The sequence below is a fragment of the Eretmochelys imbricata genome, chromosome 8, assembly GCF_965152235.1.
Source record: "Eretmochelys imbricata isolate rEreImb1 chromosome 8, rEreImb1.hap1, whole genome shotgun sequence".
Taxonomy (NCBI): Eukaryota; Metazoa; Chordata; order Testudines; family Cheloniidae; genus Eretmochelys; species Eretmochelys imbricata.
The window spans coordinates 61231018-61251446 of record NC_135579.1 but is presented as its reverse complement, the minus strand read 5'-3'; the positions used below and the strand labels follow the sequence as shown (position 1 = coordinate 61251446).

At 38.5% G+C, this 20429-nt stretch overlaps 2 protein-coding genes across 13 annotated transcripts in view; one reads left to right on the top strand and one right to left on the bottom strand.

Moving 5' to 3' along the window:
* The window catches only part of GLRX2 (glutaredoxin 2), a 26770-nt gene extending 15507 nt beyond the window's left edge, over positions 1-11263 (top strand). For 4 of the 6 annotated variants that reach the window (XR_013346873.1, XM_077824416.1, XM_077824413.1 and 1 more), the window contains one exon: positions 1440-1896. Coding sequence is in view for 1 of the 6 variants with exons in the window: in XM_077824421.1 (XP_077680547.1) it covers positions 11230-11248 (19 nt within the window). In the remaining 5 variants the exon portion in view is untranslated. Of the gene's footprint in view, positions 1-1439; positions 1897-4307; positions 4513-11229 lie in introns of those variants that run through there. The other 2 variants (XM_077824421.1, XM_077824418.1) reach the window with 2 other exon arrangements.
* The window catches only part of RO60 (Ro60, Y RNA binding protein), a 26123-nt gene continuing 12138 nt past the window's right edge, over positions 6445-20429 (bottom strand). For 6 of the 7 annotated variants that reach the window (XM_077824407.1, XM_077824410.1, XM_077824404.1 and 3 more), the window contains 7 exons: positions 19321-19541; positions 18849-18995; positions 14712-14849; positions 11954-12070; positions 10773-10886; positions 8675-8821; positions 6445-7261 (listed from right to left, as the gene is read on the bottom strand). In XM_077824407.1, the coding sequence (XP_077680533.1) occupies positions 7109-7261; positions 8675-8821; positions 10773-10886; positions 11954-12070; positions 14712-14849; positions 18849-18995; positions 19321-19541 (1037 nt within the window). In that variant the 3' untranslated portion in view covers positions 6445-7108. The remainder of the gene's footprint in view (positions 7262-8674; positions 8822-10772; positions 10887-11953; positions 12071-14711; positions 14850-18848; positions 18996-19320; positions 19542-20429) is intronic. The other variant, XR_013346872.1, reaches the window with a different exon arrangement.

Here is a 20429-nt window from a genome sequence, read left to right as displayed (position 1 = left end):
TAAAGAAAGAGCCACAGATTGCTTTGGAGAAGACGGATTGGCCATTCACCCGGGGTGAAACACAAAGATCGTGGGCAGATGAACCCTTATAGATGACACCATCAGACATTCCTGCTTTAAGTGGAGCAGGTAGTCCAGGATGAAGGACAGTGATAATTCCGTAGGCAAAACAGTTTTCTGCGTCGACCAGACCGATAACCGCTTCCACTTTTCCAGGTATGTGGCCCTAGTAGAAGGCTTCCTACGCCTCAAGAACACATTGCAAACTGGAGCTTCCGAGCCATGAGGTAGCGGGATTTGAGGTTTGGGTGACGTAGGAGACTGATCTTGGGAGATCAAGTCTGGAAGCTGCCATTGCGTTGGTGGCCATGCAGCCAGCATCATGCCCTGGCCCATGTCTGCCTCCGGGTGTCGCCGAGCTGAGCAATGTCTGCTCCTGCGCAAAGCATTGGACTCTGCTTTCCAAATGAGAGTCGGAAGATTTGCTTCTTGGAGACCAAGGTGGTGCCGACCAGTACTAGAAAGCGGTGCTGCGATGGAGGGGACCGGTGCCATGCCATCATTGCCAGCTTGCCCTTCGCTGGCGCCTGCCTTGGGTCCTCGGTGCTGGAGCTGCCACCAACAGTTCCTGGATGGCTGGGGAAGGCAGCGTCAGGAGAGAAAGGACTCTCGCTGCCTCAAAAAATTCTGGCATAGATGGTAGAGCCAGGGCTATTGTGCTGCAGTAGCTTTCCCTGGGAAGGGAGTCCACTGGCACTGGACTCAACAACAAACTTTACAGGGCCGGAGTCGACGGTGTTGCATGCGCCATCGGTGCCTCAGAGTGGCCTGGCACAGGTCGCACCCTCACAGCATCCCTATTACTCATGGAATTTGGGGTTGGAGAACACCCCCGGTCCACCTTGTTTTGTTTCTTCTTTGGCATCGGTGACAGCGAGTAGTGCCAGGAGTCTGTTGCCAGTGTTGACTTGATTTCCATCAGAGACACATGGCGATGCTGGGAGTCCTGGGTCACCAGTGCAGAGTCCTTTCTTGGTGCCGGGAAAAGGGAACAGCACCCTGCCTCCCTCAGAGGGTCGAGGGCACTCCTCACCAACATCCAAGTACTTGGTGCCAATTCCACCTGAATTGGCGCTGAGGGGGGACAAAGCACTGCCCCCATGAGGAGGAACTTAAGTCTGTTGTCCCTGTCCTTTTTTGTCCTGGGCTTGAAGCTCCTGAAGATTCTGCATTGCTCCTGCATCCCCCAGACAACTACTGTGTGGGTCACTAACTGGCAGCGGTTTGTGGCGCGCCGCTCACTGATTGAACCCCTGGGACTGAGGCAGCCCACTTGGGCCCAGGCGGCCTAACTCCACTAAGTGGGAAACATTTAATAACTATACTGCTTCTAAGTCCTAATTAACCACTAACAGTAGCTATTTACAACTATTTTATAGAAAAAGTCCACTGAGACGAAGCACTTGCAAGAGACCAGAGATGTTCCAGAGACTGTCACAGGTGGTAAGAAGGAACTGAAGGGGCAGTGGGTTGGTAGGTGTCCTATATACCCTGCCACGAGGGCACAACTCTAGGGGGCACCAGAGCCAACACAACGGATGCCTCTAAGGAAAAACCTTTCCGGCGACAGTGTATGCGACGCGCGCCCACCTACATTGGAATGGACATTAGCAAGCACTCGAAGAAGCAGATTTTATGTGCAATGATATATTTCCTGTATTTTACAAATCAGACTAGACGATCCCAATGGTGCCTCTTCTGGCTTTATAATTTATGAAAAATCTGATCTAGTTAGTTACAAATAACTTTTCCTACAATTTGTATGCTAAAGAAATGAAAATTATTTAAGTTTTAAAATATATAAGGCAAAAAATTGTAAATAAAAGGAATGCTCTGGTATTAGTTGTTATTAATGAGGAAATACAGCATGCTCATCAACTTTACAAACCAACAACAATCTTACTATAGTGCAGAATGAGATCAGAAGCACAAGGCAAATTGTGAAGTTAAACAGAAGTAAAGATTAAAGACCAGAACAGAGATGGGGAAGAGAAAAAAAAAACGCCAGTATCAGTGGGAGAACAAAACGGCGCAAGGACAATAGATAGAACTGGCACAACTAATGCCCCAGCTTGGGGCAGGCAGCCAACTAGCTACATCATTAATAAGTGCAGTGTTTTTGCAATGGATAACAATGGTTAGCTGAAGAAGGTGCCTTTGTAGATCAAACATAGGTTAAAAAGAAAAAGTCTAGATTAATTTATATACATTTTAAACCAAGAATAATATAAGGTTTGTGCTGTATAGCCTTTTAAGGACACACTATTTTAGGGGCTTAAAGGAGTATAAAAATGTTGCTTCTTATTACTGATTATGTCATAATTACGACTGTCTACAAGCTAACTGACTTAATACGTGTTTTAAGCACAGAGTGGTTTTATGGCCAGTTACTTTACTGCTGTTTTATCAAACTGGCCCCATGACATTTGGAAGCTGAGTAGACTTATTTTTAGATTATCGTTTCCATTTTTAGGATTGTGGGTAAATGACACTCTTTCCTGTATTTAAAAAATACAAATGGATCTCAAATTCTCCTTCTTTATCGTAAGTCCAAATTTCTCAGTGTAAAACCCAATTCTTGACAACCTGTTAAGTTCCATTTTAATTAACTTCTCTATATTTTATATTTCGTTATTTTAAATTGTTTGATATATATAACATATATATAAATACACTAAAATGTAAATAAATGAGGTAAAAAGGGAGAGGGAATTTAAGGGCTGGTCTAGACTACTGTGGCAAGTCGACCCAAGTTACACTAGTTCAGTTATGTGAATAACGTAACTGATGTCGACGTAGCTTAAGTCAACTTACCCCGGCATCTACACTGTGCTGGATCGACAGGAGAAGCGCTCCTGGCAACTTCCCTCTCTCTCCCGGCAACTGGGGAGCTGGAGTACCAGAATCGACTGGGGAATGCTCTGCAATCGATTTAGTGGGTCTTCAACAGACCGCTAAATTGACACTGCTGCATCGATTGCAGCAGAGCCAATCTACGGGTAAGTGTGGACATGGCCTAAGTGTTTTCAGGAAACACTTTCCCCCTGCCCCCAATTGTCTTTTTAAAGAGCTACCCAAATTGGGATCTTAAATCAGGTAGTTGTTTTTTTGAAGTCCTAAATCCACATACATATTCTTCTAGCAATGAGTTTATAGTTTGGGCTCCGTTATCACTGCTCTGATCAAAAAAGTATCCTCTCACTTCTTTGAGGCAAGCTCTTGGCATATAAAATCAATGAGCACTTGATCACCCTTTCTGAGTTTTACTTACATATTATGCTTCCAGTTCTCAAACCCCCCCACCCTTCTTTCTCAAAGCACAAGCCTGTCACCATTACATCCTTAAATATACACAATAGTTAGGTGTTATTCTCAGGTGTTAGGATAATGTTAAATATTTTTGAAATGCTTCCAAACTCCATTAGCCTCTTGCACAGCAGCACTATATATTACAAACCCGGCTATTACTAAGTGTTTTTCATTCTTTCAACAACCCACATACGTATTCTGTAGCTATCAATAACTCTAATGAAAATCTAGCATGTGGGTTCCTAGTGAAATGGAAATTGATTTGAAAGCCTCTTTATTCAGGCAGGTATCAGGAAATCAAATCACACCCCTAACTGGACTTTTGCCCACTGCAGATATTTGGAAATATTCGCTTTGAAAAACTGAACTTAATTTCAAACTAGCTCTTAAATTTCTCCTTTCTGTAATAAATCTCAGTGCACAATTATACTTTATTATATTTTATCTAGAGCCAAGTGGAAACAAAGTGTTCCACCAATGCAAACAATATCATTAACATGATAAAGTCATCTCTCCTCTTTGGTGAAAAGGTAATACAGTATATTTACCATAAATAATTTAATTCTGAATAAAGTTCAGCAATTATGCCTTTAATTCACACATTTTAATGGTATTTTTTTAATGTTACTGTAACTATTAGACTAGTTCTCACCCCCTCCCCCCCCAAACACACACACATCAACACTGCAATTTGCAAATTATCTTGACCTATTCATTCTGCAGACTAGAAACTGTTTGGTTACTGGATTTAAGACTAAAGAAGGAAACAAACATAGCAATCAGGTTATGCTCTATGCTCCCAACCTTAGGGTTCAGAACCATATGCAAAAAGAGAATGTGAGTGGAAATACGTCTTCCAGACTTGTGGGACTTTAACACTGACAAGGTCAGTATTAGCGTACATGCTAAACTTCCAGCTCTCCCTCTCTGTACTCTAGAAATCTTCAAGGGGAGGCTTAGGCGACGGCAGCCCCTCTGTTTTGCCTCCCAACTCCTGCCAGAAGTAAGGCCTTTGCGGATCTCAAGCAATCTGCTATTGGGGAAAAGGACTCCTCTCTCTACCACTTCCATGGAAGGAAGGCACAAACCCTATTCATCCACTAATGGGAACATTTGGGGGGACAGCCCACATAGGGTACAATATAGTCCTATCAGTACAAACAAAACCAGTCAGAATGTAAAACTGTACCCTATTAGTATCTTTCAGTAGAGAGTAAGGTAAGTACTTAGGAGCATATTCCATACTCCATCTTTTCAATAATGGAGAGGATATGACTAGAAGTGGTACACAACTCTAACAGATGTACTTAATCTCCTGTAGACTGTACTGAATGTTTACCTTCACTCTGTTTATCTAGTTCAAGGATTTAGGTTTTCAACTGGGCTTATTTCAATGATTCAGTATTAGTGTAATTTTCCACTATTAATCTGTTAGTACGGTCATTAGTCCTATCAAATCCTTTTAATTATCATAGGTTTGTGCAAGAATTGCATAAGGTCATTTCATATTTTCTAAGTACACAGCTTCCTAATTTTCCAATCCATGTAATATTTATACTAAAACACTAGACTCTTATTACTTCCCAATAATAAACTACTTACAACACCTACCCAGTTTTCATTAACTTCTCTGGCTCAGGAGTAAACATTTTTATTAAATATTCAACTATTGTGTGATTTAGAAAATATTACTATATTTAAAAAGAAAAAACAAAACCCACTTTTAATATAAAAATAAGATGGGGGACCTGCCTCTTGAAATTCCTTTTACAAAGAAAGCAGTGGAGTTGCTTCTGGATGTTGTCACCTGAAAAAACTGTTAGTAGCCCCGCATTTTGAAAACTTTATTCTACTACTGCACTGTCACTTACCAACTATTAACTGAAAGAAGTTCCATTCACTTTGACTGAAAGCCACTACTCCATTACCACCAGTTCTTCAAAAGACAATTTTAAAAACAGCTCAAATGCTGTCTTCACTGTTCTAATTAATCCTTGAAGTAGGGCATAAATGGGTAGTATGACACCTTGAACATTAGTCTGACAAATTGAGGCAGTAAGCCTGGGGCATGCAGTCACCCATCTATATTTTAAATATTGTCAGAGTCTAAAATCTCCATCCTACAAACACTAACTTTGAACTTATTTTCTTTATACTTTAAACATATTGAATAAGGAGATATCAAGAGTTTATACATTGTTCAAATGTGAACACCTGCTTTATATCTCAAAGGATATTTTCAGCATAGCAACAGAAGTGTGATGTATTATTTACTATAATTAGCTTATTTTATAACTACAATCTTTTTCAAACAAATACCAAATTAATCTTGAAAAATAACCACAGCTAGCAGGACACTGACAGCCACATGCATACAATTTAGGGAAAGATGTAAAGTATTACTTAAAAACCTTAAAGATAAAACTTGTGTTCTTAATCTGTGACATTCTGAAGAGACCTTTTGATGGATAGCTAGGATAGATAGAAAAAACACATTACTATTAATTCCTGGTCGAAAACAGAGTCAAGAAGTTATCTGTAGACACAACTTTCTCCCCTATGCCTTTTGTCCTCTTCTTTCTTTATTGTCATACAGAAGATTAAAACTCTCATTTCCAAAACACTGCTAAACAAGTAAGATTTTGAGTGTGTAGGGGACAGCTGTATAATGCAGAAAGATCACTGTAAGAATGTCACTACAAAGTAGAAGTAGTTTTGAAAACAGATTACTGATTGAATTTCTTTTTAAAACAAATGCTAAGAAGTGCTCTGCTTTTTTGGATGGTAAGATTTCTTCAAAAGAATGAGCAGATAATACAGAAATTAACAGCTAATTTTTTTCTGGTTATGATGACCAAAACTTAAGAGTCACACTAATTCAGATGTATCTGTTAATCTTCTTCATCGAAAAAGCACTTGAAACCTCAGCAAGCTATTACTTTGGAGGATGGGACTTGATTTTATGACTTCAGGGATCCTTTCTTTTGCCAAAAGGAGTTTGTAGAGATTTCTTACAAAGCATACAAATTCTACAATAGTCTGCAGAAATTGCAATTTACAAAAACTGCCTTTCAATTTACCAAAAAAGTTACATATTTTATTTTAGAAGATCCAGATAGTAATCTGTTCAGAAAAAGTCTGATTATCACAATTTAATCACATACTTCCACTTTTACTTTGTCAGTATAAAATTTGACAAGTAACTTTTACACTCCATCACAGTTACACGGTCTAGTGCACTCCAGAAAATAATTTCTCTTTTATAGATTTGAAACTGAACAATGGAAAAGGTTGAATCTTATTCTTCGCAAATACAAATATTAAAAAAAAACAAACCAAATACCGTGAGTAAATTGCTGTTAAATTGACACTATTTAAAAACAATAACACCATTTCCCTTTCCTGCCCAGACTCCCAATACCAGAAGTAACTCATCAATTTATTATTGAAGACAAAGGTATTGTACAGTGACAGAAAGCCTTAGTATTGTTCAACTATTATAAATGAAATTAAATCAAACTGTGTAGCTACGTTTAGCAGGCTTTACCATTGTTATTTTTAAACTACGTGCAACAGAAAAAAAAAAGTCATTTCTCATCTGCTTTTCCCTTTACAAAAAGGTATCATTTTGATACGTGCATCATGTGCCATATTTTAGTACAGTACATTTGGCTGGCAGTTCTCAGGGCAGAGTCTCTTGCCAGCAACGGACCCACTGTGAATAACAGGTGCTAACAGATTAAATCAAATCCAAAGTGAAGTTGCGAATGACATCGAGAGCTCCTGTGTCAAAGCCACATATATCCAACATGCCTCTATCATCTGGGTCTGCTATGGTAAAGCCATTTGATGTCATTCCACACACGATCAGTTTAGATGGAATACCCATTTTCTAGAAATAGGAAGGAAAGCAAATAAAGCATTTTCAGTACACCAGAATATACACACGACAATTTATAAATCATCTGGGGCCTAAATCCTGAAGTCCTTACTCAGGTACTTCACAGTGCACTGATTCAGTGATGATGGCAACAGGAGATTTCATGAGTAAGGATTCCAAAAATCTAGCTGTTAATATTTTTTTAAACCAAAATTGAAGTCTCAGTCTGATTTATGTGAAGATGAAATAAATGCAATCAGTTGGTTTTACACACCACCAAAGCCTGTGGACAGGAATACAGAGTTAGCCTGTGCTGAAAAGTGGGTTATTTCAAATGGAAACATTTAAATTTTCTATTGACTACATTTCCTATGATGACTGTTGTAAGTAATGGCCATCCAATCATCTAATAGGAGTGACAGCTGCATTTATGGATAAAGCATAGCTCTTGCAGTCAGATCAGGTCTCAGCTCTGCCACAGACTTCTTGGTGACCCTTGGCCTAGCCATTCAACATCCCTGCCTCAATTTTACCCAACTGCAGAACAGAGGTAACACTTACCTACCTCACAAGGGTGATGTGGTGATTAACTAAGTCTTTAGTGTTTGTGAAGAACTTTGAAGTCCTCACATGAATTATATAAAGTAAAAGGTATAATATGAATATAAATTCAAAGATCTATTTTATTCAGAATTTGAACAACATTACAGTGGAACATGTTTATAGTGAAGTCATTTTTCTGCAGTTTGACTTCATTATAAGTGAAGTTTCATTTCAAATTGACTTATAGGGAGAAAGCCTACAGAGCTTACAAGATCAGCACAAGAAAAGCTGCTGGAAGCTAGTAGCCCGCAGAGCTAATAACTTCAGTAGCTTCCCTCCTGAAAAGATAATAAGCAACATAAGCTCTGCTTCCAGGGGCTTTTCACTCCTGTTGATCTGCCTTCTTTGCAGGCTCCCATAACCTCACACTGGCAGCTATTTCTATACAAGTTTTTACTACATTACTGAAAACAACTATCACAAAGCACTGAGGAATATCAGAACTTCACGTTTTTGGATAAGCAGAATTTCACTGATTTATCAATCATATATCCAATAGAAAAGTTCAAAAATTCACTAACCACTAAGTATATCAAATTTTGTCACGAAACTTAAACACAGGATGTAAATATTAGGCCAATAATTAATGACAAATTTATCTGAAAATTCCTGTTCTTTTCCCCCCCAAGAAATGCCATTCATTTCTCCCTGAGTGTACAAAGATTCCAAGAATGAATCTTTTTTTCTGTAATACAAAAGCATACGTTTATTGCATTAAACCACAAATGCTTATGTCTCCAAAACAAATTTCTTAACAATTTAATATTTTTTCCACAATTGTATGAGAGGACAATGATACTGTATTATCAGAAGGTTATTTACCTCTCTGTACTCCTTTAGAGCAACTGCAGGATGAATATATCCAGCAAAGGTCTCATTATCAGTGAACACAATAAAGATATCAGCAGCTGTGTGTGTTTTTTGAGCCCATATCATTGGAAGAGAACAATCAGTAGCACCCATTGGAATCTAAAAATACACAAGAATATTATTGAGAACTGTATAGGGCACTTCACCATAAAATCTGGAAGTATTATAGTGATATCTTATAAATATTATCCTTTCATATTACTAGCTATGATTAACTATCCAACAGCAACGTGGCCCTGAAATTGAATAGTACAAAGAAGGACATGAGAGTTAACAGTTTTCCTACTTGTATCTACCATGAAGCATTCAATAGATTACTCTTTCTTTGACATTAATTGCATTAGAAACATTGAACATAAATGTATCAAAATATATTTTATAAATAAAAAATAGGTAAAACACTGCCATTTGATAGCCTCTATAAATTCAAGGTATTTAAAAACAATGATGTTTATGTATAGAGCTGGTTGAAAATATTCCAGTGATACAGGGTTTTTGTCAGAAAATGCAGATTTATCAAACCTGAAGTGTTTTGTTGAAAGATATTGGGTTTGAGGAACCTTTGATGAACTACAGGTAGGATTCCAACAGTGAAACTAAACAAGAATCATGTCAAGTTTAGTCAGTAGCTACTGGGTCCCAAAAAGCATATTTCCTCTGGGAATCACAATGTATTGTCTCCAAAACAAATTTCACCCCCCCCCAACCCCAAGAATTTTCAGTTTGTGAGAAATTTCTAAAAATTGGGTTTCATTGCTACCGGAAATGAAACCAAATTTCAAAATACTGAAATTGCTATATAAAAATTTCAAATGTCAAAAGATTGAAAGTTCCCACAAACTGGAAATTCCAAGTTTCAGCCAGCTCTAGATAGATATTTAGAAAGTAGTCAAAAAGAATTTGTGAGCAATTATGTATAAACTGAACGTAAATTTCTCTGAGGATGGTTTTTCTTTGGGGGGTGGGGGGACCCTAAGGGACTCAAGTATAGCTTACAAGCAACTCAATACATTGAATTTAGCCTTAAAAACCTATGTTTAACTTGAGTTGGTGTGAGATAGACGTAGAGGAAATATGATACCTCAAGAATATGAACTGCAGTCTTTACCCTTCAACTAAATTGGCCAGTGCCAACAAAATTGAAAACATACAGAAAAATAAGGAGTAGCAACATAAAGGGAAAATTAATAAGTTTAGTAATTAAGAAAAGTCTGATAGCAGAAAGACAGTGAAGTTTTTCCCTTACAACTTAGTTATGACGATAAATTCAGCAGGCCCCATCCTGCAATGCAACATGGATGTCCACTGAAGTCCATGGAGTTCTACATGGGTGCACAAGTCTACCCGTGCTCATCGAATTGTAGGACTGGGCCTTGGATTTTGGCCTTTTTTATTCAATACTGTAATCGGAGGCTAACCTAACCATTGATGTCAACTGGAGTCTTATCCAACTGCAATGGGCTTTGGATAAGTCACCAGAGGAGTTTATTTCCAAGAAACTGATAAATTTTATGGCACGTACTGTTGTAAAGCACAAGTTAACAGCAATGAAAAGTATGAATTAGAACATTGCAGTGGCTATGCAGAATTGAAGATATAAAGATGATTCTTTATACAGTTACTTTGAAAATGTAAAGTACTTTAAGCACTATATGCAGAAGCTTCTTTGGTAACATTACAAAAAAAATTACACCATATTGTCTTACAGAATTTATTGTATGCTCATCCATTTTTTTAAGTTTATGAGATTACGTGCCAATATCACTTCTCTAAAATGAAGTGTAGAACTATTCAGATAGTAAAGTAATAGGATTTTCTCGACATAGCTTTTCAGAAGAAATCAGATATATTAAGAAAGGAAAAACAAGAAGAAGATTTTACTAAAACGTATAATAAATTCGCAATGAGGATTAATTAGAAAGCAAATATTAGAAAGCAAAAATTAGAATGCAAATACTAAATGACCCAAATTATGTCTTAATTTTTGGCAATAGATTTATCAGAATTATACAGTAGCTACAGTACAACAAAACTAAAAGTGTTCACATACTTCATACATTTTCACTAATACTTGAGGTAATGTCATGTCTTTCGTCACTGGACAGGGGACCATTTCATGTGAAAAGGCAACAATATTGGAATCTTTCTCTGTGCGTGCAACAACCTGAGAGAAAAATAAGGTTTCGGGGAATTAGGTCAAGTATTTTAAATTATGTCACTTTGAAATTATCTGCAGTTTGTTTTGTGATAATTCAACATATTTTCTACTGAAAACACAAAGCATCAAATTAAAGTAATACAGATATGACTGACCCCCGAAAAGTGAAGTTAATGTTTCAACTCTACCCTTAATTTGCAGTGTTATCCTAGAGTGCCTAAATATTGCAGCAATCCAAGATGAACTAATGGACCTAATCACTATAATAAAAAAACCTTAATTTTTAGTTTCCAGATGCAAAGTTTGAATTTTTTCTGTTCTCTCTCTCTTTCCTTCCTTTCTGTTATAGGAAACAGACTACATTTTGAACATGGTACATTTCTATTTTTCTATATTCCTGAAATTTAAAAAGCACAAGTAATTTCATTTTAAAGTTTAAACTTTAAAAACAAATTGACTGCTATTTGAAATGTGCACTGAAGTATTTTCCTAAATTACTAATCCCCTGCAAAGTAATTTTAAAACCTAAAAAGGAAAAAAGTATGTATTTTCCTCACAATTTAAAACATTATCATCCTTTCTAAATTAAAATTCCACATGAGTGAATACATTCCTCAAAGCATGGCTTGATGAGATGGATTCATGTATTAATATTTTCCCAAATCTCTTTCAACTCAGTCTGCATTGTGCTTCAAGGAAAGTGATTTTAAGTGTTTTCCGATAGAGCAAATAAAAGCAGCCTGAAGACTCTTCTAATAGATGTTGGGTACCAGCCTAGTATTCAGGCTGCTCTTATTGATTCTGGTTACCAACAGTCTCCAGGGGCCTTTCTAGCAACCATGCTTAAGGGTATCCTAGCCATATCTTCTATGCCAGAAGCCAGGAGGGGGTTGGCACAGAAGCTACTTTTGGTGGCCCTATGCCACTCACAGGTTTCACCATGCTTAAGGAATCCTCTAGTGGCATCTTGAAGGCATCTTTGTGCCAGAAGAGCAGTACAATACTGACTTAGTGTTCTAAATAATCAAGCCTAAAGAATTCTGGATCGCTACAAGAAAAGATCCATTTCTTACCATACTCATTGCTGCAGCAACTGTACTAGCATTGAGCACACTGCCCAAAACTTTTTGTGTCATGGAAGCACTGACATCAACTGCAAGCAAGAAACGCTTTCCTGTTGGTTCCACTGTCTAAACAAATGAGAGAAAAAAACCCATATATATAAAAATCTCAAAATACTGATTTATCTTCAATTCCGTCTCCCAGGAGAGTATATTTAAAAGCAGTTAAATAAATCGAGTGAATTCCCCCTCTCTTTTGACACAATATTAATTTTTTAAACAATTACTAAACCTTTGCTACAAAAATTCAATACTATGTTACACATTACATTTACATAATGCCTCTCATGCAAAAGATTTCTAAAATGATTTGCAGAGCCTTTTATAAAAATGGATAACTTTACCAAGCTCTGAAATACAGAGCCAATCCTATACAAGTAAAAACTACACAATAAGTTTTAGGAGGAAAAGAGCAACTTGAGCTGTCAAAGTAAATGGGAATTTAGCTTGACAGGAAGAAGTTACCCATGTTTAAATCTTGCCAAAAAGGAGATTAAATAATAACCCTGGCTCAGGTAAAAAATGTCATCAATTAAGATTTCAAGACAAGTGGTCAGGACCCCCATTTTTCATTTTATCTGAAAGACTGCATCTCTTAAAACAATTGCCCATGGATTCATTACAAAAAATTGTCAGAAAAGTACCTCCCTCTAAACCACCAAATCCACATGAAGTTCTCTCATGGGACAAATGAAACTAACCATACTACCAGCAGCTGAATTCAATTTAGCCAAACAATTATTTTGGTATTGTTTAAATGCAAAAGTACTATGACTTCAAAATATTAGTGACAGACCTTACAACACAATGTAACCTTTTAAGAATTACACACAGCTTACTTCAACATTTACGAGGATTTTTTTCCATGAACGGTAGATTAGTAACTAGTGTAATTATAGAACTAATTAACTGGTGCATAAATATCTGAAAGTAAATGGACACAAAAATGTGGCAATAAAATGCAGTCTTGACTTCATAATATTCTATATTCAGGAAAGGCCCTAACACCCAAGGGAAAAAACAAACAATCCAACCAACCAAAACCAAAAACTAACTAGCTAACTGAGTGTTTTGGTTAACTCATCAAAATCATCACTTTCATGCTTAGCTTCATTGTTCATATATTCCGCAGCTGAAACTGCTCGTTATCTGAAATCATCATCATACTGTGTTTTACAAAGTGGAATGCTAACAGCTGATGAAAGACAACTTTATTACGTAATAATTTCATAACATGATTTAGTAATATATTTTTATTTTGTGCCAATGCTTTTTAACAAAGATGGATAGCTACAAAAGTTAAAAGGACACTATAGTTTAAGGTGCCTAAATAAATGTGGGGAAAATTCAATTATGGGGAGAATACTTCTCCCCTAAACATTTCAGCTATTAACAATGCTTATCAGAAAGGCACATTTATATCACAGATCATAAAGTTCTTTAAAGCTGACTACATCTCATGATTAGACATGGCTAACAAAATGGACAGCAAGAAGTCTGTCCCTAAATTTAAAATAAACAACCTCCCTCCCCCCAACTCGGGTGACCAGATAGCAAGTAAAAAAAAAAAAAAAAAAATCAGGATCAGAGGTGGGTGGTAATAGGTGCCTCTGTAAGAAAAAGCCCCCAAAATCAGTACTGTCCCTATAAAATCAGGACATCTGGTCACCCTACTCCCAACATTAGGCTACGCTTAAACAAAAAAACAAAACCACCACCCATTTTGGGCCATCTAGGTTTAAAAAACCCACTAACAATGCACTGGGTAGTTGGAAACAGACCCACTTGCACTATAAGAAAAAGAATTAAGGCAGTAAGCAAAAAGTCCTTTAATAGTCTTGATGTAACAAGGTCCGCTCCCACCTCTTGTAAGTGCCCCTTCTGGTTGGATGTGTCTGCATCCTTTCAGTTTTGGTGACCCCTTTCAGTGGTTCTTAGGCAGTTTTTCTAGTGACTCAGCCCTCTTACCGAGTCTCTCACACTATCTGCATGTGAACAAGAACAAACCCCTTCTGGGGTATACAGTCCACCAGGGTCTATCTCAGTACCCCATTGGTGGTGTTTCTCTAGCCCTGTCCAGGCTCAGTCTTTAAGTAATCCCGACCCGGTTATGGGACCGTATCCCCAGGGCTTCCTCCCTGGAAACACTATCTTCCTGCGGCCCTCCCCAGGCTCACTCCCTACTCAGTAGCAGCCAGCCAAGAGCTCCTTCATTGCTCCCTGGGGCCCTGCTAGCAAACTGTCTTTAGCTCAGTCCTAGCAGCCAGCCAGAAGCCTCTCCTTCCCCTGGTCCCTGCCAGCAGATTGTCCGTGGTCCTGCTGCTCTTCCAGCCAGACATGCAGTCTTTTCTTCTCCAGCTCCAAGCACCAGCTAACTATTGCTTTGTTCTTCACCTCCTCTTTTATGGCCCTCCTGATGCCTGATTGGATGCTTCCTTGCAACCATTCTAGGCCTCTTGGAGGACCACTTCACTGCTCCTTTCTGGGAATGGGTATGGCAGAATCCTGAGGCCTCCAGCAGGGGGCCTTTGGGCCTAGTCCACCCCATCATACTTGGACAGAATTTTAGGACCAACCTCAACCTCAGTAAGTAAGAATACTCGTCTATCTTATTGCTTACTCTGCTTTAAATCACTCCAGATATTTGCAAAGCCAGGTTTATGACTTCTCTAGCAGAGATCTACAACATGATAGTTAAACAGACCATTACCTTGAATGTTTTGTAAAAAGAGGCATCAAGAGCTTCTAAAATGTCTTTATCAGGAAGCCACCGAAGTTTTCCCCGGTTTCCATGTCCTGTTTTGTAGGTTTCTAATGCAACCAAAACATGGAATGGATGTATTCGAGCCTATAAACAAAACATGCTTTAAAAATACATTTAAAATACAAAGAAGTTCAATTATTGCTGCAAATATTAACTACAAATTACATTCTCTCTCTGCAGTTGCAATTATCTGCCTTATTTTATTGTTTCTTCACATTTTTAAAATACAATTATAGGCACTTATCTAGTACTCCGTCCACTTATTTCATAAATTAAAAATCACAAGAAAATAAAAACAAATGGCTACGCACAAATATATCCACTTTAGTCCCCACATCCCTTAACAACAACATACTTAAAGAGAGAAAAGAAGGTTATGGAGCTGCTTGCACCTCCGTCCCCTTTCTGGTCTGAGTGCACCCTCCTCAGCTGTTCGGCCTCATACCTTTATTTGACTCAGGGTGGAACTTAGCAATTCTCCCACTCTTAGACCTTGACCTGGGTACAATTACCCTTCAAAAACCAGTGATATGCAGTGACCAACAACCTTCTTAAAAACAAAAGTATTTTTTATTTAGCAGTAGGAACAAAGCTTTAGAGAAAAATTATTTTAAAACAAACAGTCTACACACGTCTATCTTAACTAAATTCCCACCATTTCATGATGGCGACCTACGTAAGCCTAGCTTCTCCAGACACCACAATAGATTCCTGAGTCTAAGGCTAGTTTCAGTCTGGTTCCTTGCTTAGGTCTCCTTTTTAAAACCTTCTAGAGTTCTTTGTTCTCCTGTGCCTGGAAGGTCTGAGCCATTCCTGTTGAAACCAGTTTCACAGGGTGGCCATAGGCCAGAGACAAAATAATTAAGTCCAATAGTTTTGGCATCGTCCCTTACAAACTCTTAAGTGTTTGCTGATAAATGGCTATATTGAGTGATTCTTCTCCTTCCGACCTACATTGCAGACAGCTCAATTGAGTTAAACCAATGTAGTCATACAGCAAACAATAACCCAACAACCAGGCCGATACAGAATATAAAATTATTAGAGGGAACCCCCAGAAACTTCACAATGAGCTTTACAGTATGCCCCAAAGGTTAACAAGTCTGGGCTCCGGAAAATCAGGGAGGGAGGGTGAAGCAACTTAAAAAAAATTCAAGGACTTACCACAGAATTTTTTTTCCCAGTAGCTCTCTCTGGGAGAGAACTCCAGATCCACTGCCTCTGCTAATCTCAACTGTGGCAGTATACCATGGCATGAATCACTCAGCTAATCAGGTACCCACACATTTAAGGCTTTATAGTTATAACCAACACTTGGAATTCCACCCAGAAGCTTACTGGAATCAGTGCAGATCACACAGCACTGGTCTGAAGTGCTCCCAACGTGCAACTCCACTTAATAAGCAGACTGCAGCATTCACACTACCTTCAGCTTCCAAATAGTCCTAATGTGTACCCTGTGCACAGTGCATTAAAGCAGTCTAATCTTGAGAGTTAACAAAAGCATGGATAATTGTGGCACCAAGGTCCTCTCTCTCTCTCACAAAACATACACAAAATTGCACTCTTTTGATCAGGCACAGATGAAAAATCTCCACTCAAGCACCCAGGCGCATCCCAGGATCTAACAATAGCATCATATTGTCATCTGTTTTACAAATTGCAGTGATACTCCCTCTGTGAGGGGCACGGGTATGAGGGTGCCCACCAACATAAACTCAATTTTCTCTGGATTAATTTGCAGCCAGCTAGCTCTCATCCATGCCCTAAGTTAATCAAAGCATTAGGTAAGTTGTTCCACTTCTCCAGCTGGATCAGATGCAATGGAGATGTAGAGTAGGGTGTCATAAACCTACTGACTGCATTGCAGCCTATGTCTCTTCACTAACCCTCCCAACAATCATATACACATTCATCAAAGAAGTGACAATATCAATCCCCGCAGCACCCTACATGAGTGCTTGGGTCAGAGCTGAAGTTGCCCATAAACACCTTTAGAATTTTTTTTAAAAGAACAGAATCAAACAGCAGCAGCTCCACCCATCCAAACTTGTTCGCAAACAAGCCAACAAAAATCTTATGGTCAACTGTACAACAGATCCAAAAAAAAAAAAAATCAACACAAATACTTTTAGACCAATCTAGTGTAAGATGAAAACATCAACAATTCAAAGTAATAACAAAAGGCGGGGGGAGGGGGGGGAGGAGACCTTTGCCTGGGAATCTTCTAACTTGGAGAATTCTTAACAGGACTGTATTCTGTCCCTCAAATCTTCCATCTTAATAACCGAAAGAGATTTCTTTTAAGTTGACCTACTATAGCACTTAAATAGGGTTCCATCTCAGAGCTAAGTGGAAAAAAGAAATCCTTTTTCAAAATTGAAAAGTTGTCACTTTTATGTATTAAATATGAAAGTACGCTGCCAAATTCAGTTATTTGAAACTGACTTTTTTGGAAAAGTCCTGTGTTAGCCTATTGGAGTGGTCCCCGAACTTTTCAGGGTCATTCTCCTCCTTGTTCGTGTCCACACCCACGCCTCCTGAAGCAGCATTCAGGCTATGCGGACAGGGGTAAGGGGGCCGAGGCTGGGACCGCAGCTGGGGGCTGGGAGCAGAGCTGCGGCCGGGCTGCGGCTGGGTGTGGAGCCGTGGTTGAGGGCCAAGACTGAGGGTGGCTGGAAGCAGGGTCAGAGCAGAACTGGGGCCAAAGCAGGGCTGGGTGGCGCTCCCTCCCTGCCCCCTGTGGGGGCTGACTTGGGCCCTGATGTGCCCCCCTGAATGTTCCCCCATAGGGGTTGCGCCCCACAGTTTGGGGACCACCAGTCTATTGTCTGTTACGTAGTTTAGCCACTGTTTTTTATTTTGCTTTACTAATTTATTTTTCCCTCATTTTGTTCTCCCTAAGTGGTGTTTATGTAGCTTGCTTGTGCCAGCAAGGAACTGTGCAGGTCCAACAGATCTAAACATGTACACACCTTCTCCCCTCTTTCATAATAGCTCCTCCCCTCTTTTGGTCACTCCTTTCCTTGCCAGTTCTGATGCTGTAAGCTTTTTAGAGGGATCTGGAAAAGAGGAGACCCTTTCTTCTGACAGGCTTCTGCTCTTCTGTGGGCCTCTTGGAGAAGATCCTGGAAAATGAAGATTCCCTGATTGCAGTCTTCTCTGCATCATCCCCAGTCCATGGAATGCCCAGGGAAGGAGCCATATGCCTTCTCTGCCTCCTGCTGAAGTCCAAGTGACTCATCCATCATTGTGGCAAGGACCAACCCACTTTCTTCCTTCATTTTCTCACCAAGTGCCTCAAAAGGCTCAGACAGTAACAGGGTGTGGGGGGAAAAGTGTCTCTTCCCCACTTATCATGCTTTGTCTTCCCTTCCTGTCTTGGCTCTATGCACGTCTCCTCCACTTGCTTTCCTAGTTTCCTCAGGGATCCTTAGGAGTGAGGCGATACCCTCACAATCTCATTTCTGCTCCTTCAATTTTCAGGCCCCTGAGAAAGGAGAAAGTACACCAGGCTGCTCTTCCACTCCATTCCCAGGCTTCTGCTATACCTATACTTTTCCATTAACAATAATATTAAAATTTCAGAAATTCATAAATTATAAAGTATTTCTAATTATATAGCAGCATCCAACCAAACTCTGAAACAGCAACTGCTGCACTTTTACCCCACTATTGGAGTAGCTTCAGAAAATCACGTTCAATTGATTACTAAAGCAGTGCATGAGAATGCTTAAGTTATAACATTAATGCATGAGACCAGCAAATGAAATTCTCCATGGCTCCAACTCAGGAAAACACTTAGTCAAATACTTAAAGTTAACTACATGCTCAAGTGCTTTCCTGAATCCGGGTTCATAAGCAAAGCAGAGTCAACTGCAGAGTAGTAAGAAAGAACTTTCACATAAAAAGGTTATCTTTGATTAGCAATTATTGTATGTAATTGGATTTAACTATGTCAAAGTACACCTAAACATTTTTCATCAAAGAAAATACATACACTTCTGAAGTTTTTAAGAAATGCAATTTAGGAAGAGAATCATATCAGAAGTAAAAGCACTGAGTAGTGAAAACAGTTCTTACCTTTTTTAACAATTTCTCATTTCTCAGTCTTTCACACACTATTGCTACTTCTGGGCTTGCTGGTTCAAGTACTGAATTTGCAGTCATCTTTCCTAGGTTCCTCAACATTGCTGTAATGGGCATCTCCTGCAACAATGCCTTCCACACCTGTGACAGTAATATATGGAAAGGGGGGAAAAAGATAATATTTTAATTTGATGAGAGAGAGAGAGAGAGAGAGAGACTCTGTCTCTCGTATACACAAAACATCAAGCAAAATATGCAAACAATGTATTTTAAAGTGTCAGAATTATACAGAGAACTTCATCATGTTGATTAACTACTTATTAATGTTTTAAAACTCGCTTTAAGAGTTCCATTTGGATAAAAATACATTTTCAGCAATCCAAACTCGTCAAGATATACAAGACGAATTTTAAAAGGACACTAGTCATTTGATGCAAGACGTTAATATTTACATACACATACCCACCTCTTTAGATTTCAAATGGTTTGTCTGGAGATGCTCCCTAACTAACCTATACTCTTCTATCAAATGAATAACTTCCAATTCATCTTTCGTGTGTTTCACTTTCTCCACAGCCTCCAGATATTTTAACAATTTTTCAGTCTCAGAAGAAAATTCCTTGTCTTTATATGCCTCCTGGACTTCCTTCCACCCCTTGGTGATATACTTAGTAACTACAGCAAGTCCTATGAAAAGACAAAAATATTTTCCATTCAGGATTATGACCCAGGTATCAGAGAGTTCAGTAAGTCTGGCAGGAGAGTTGATTAGACGGATGCTTTTAACTATGGTTTCATTCCCAGAACTGCTAGCCAGCTACCAATAGAGTGGGTCTAAGTTAGAACACTACAGTCATATACATTAGGCTGCACAATTCAGAATACTTTCCAAGATTTATTTTATTTTATTCACTGTATCATCTCCCTTTGGAAGGCTGAAACTTAATACAGGTAGTTTTCTTTACAATGTTTTTTTCCCCTACCCTGTGCCACAGCAAGAACAGTGTTGTGAAAAATAAGGGGATAAAACTAGTCAGAACATTTAATGAAAAGATGACTGTCAATGTGCTATGTATAAATATTTCAGTTACCCCAACACACTACAAAGCATTAAAACATTTTGAAGTAATCTGCATTTTTTAAGATATAAAAATAGATTATATTTGAGGAGAAACATAAAACTGTGACCAAAGGTCAAAAATAATGAGGAAACAACAGATCTGGTTGAATAATGAAAAAATAAATGTATTTGCCAACTTCTGGGGAAAAAAAATAACTAAATGATTTGAAAGAATTATTCAGCCATCTCTTGACAGGAGTCACAAAAAATAACCAAAGACCACATTTATTCTTAAAGAGTCAAGATAAACAGACCATATTTTCAAGCTATCAACTTCTGTATTATTTCTAAAGTTTAACCTACAGGATACATGGATGCTGAGAGACCACTACTCCATCAAGACCTTTAAACTTCCAGGACAGACGTATGCTAGAAATGAAAGGTTTAATATAATATCTGATATACCATATTTTCTTAACTAGTCCAGTCTCAAGGTCAATAAAACATTACTGTTA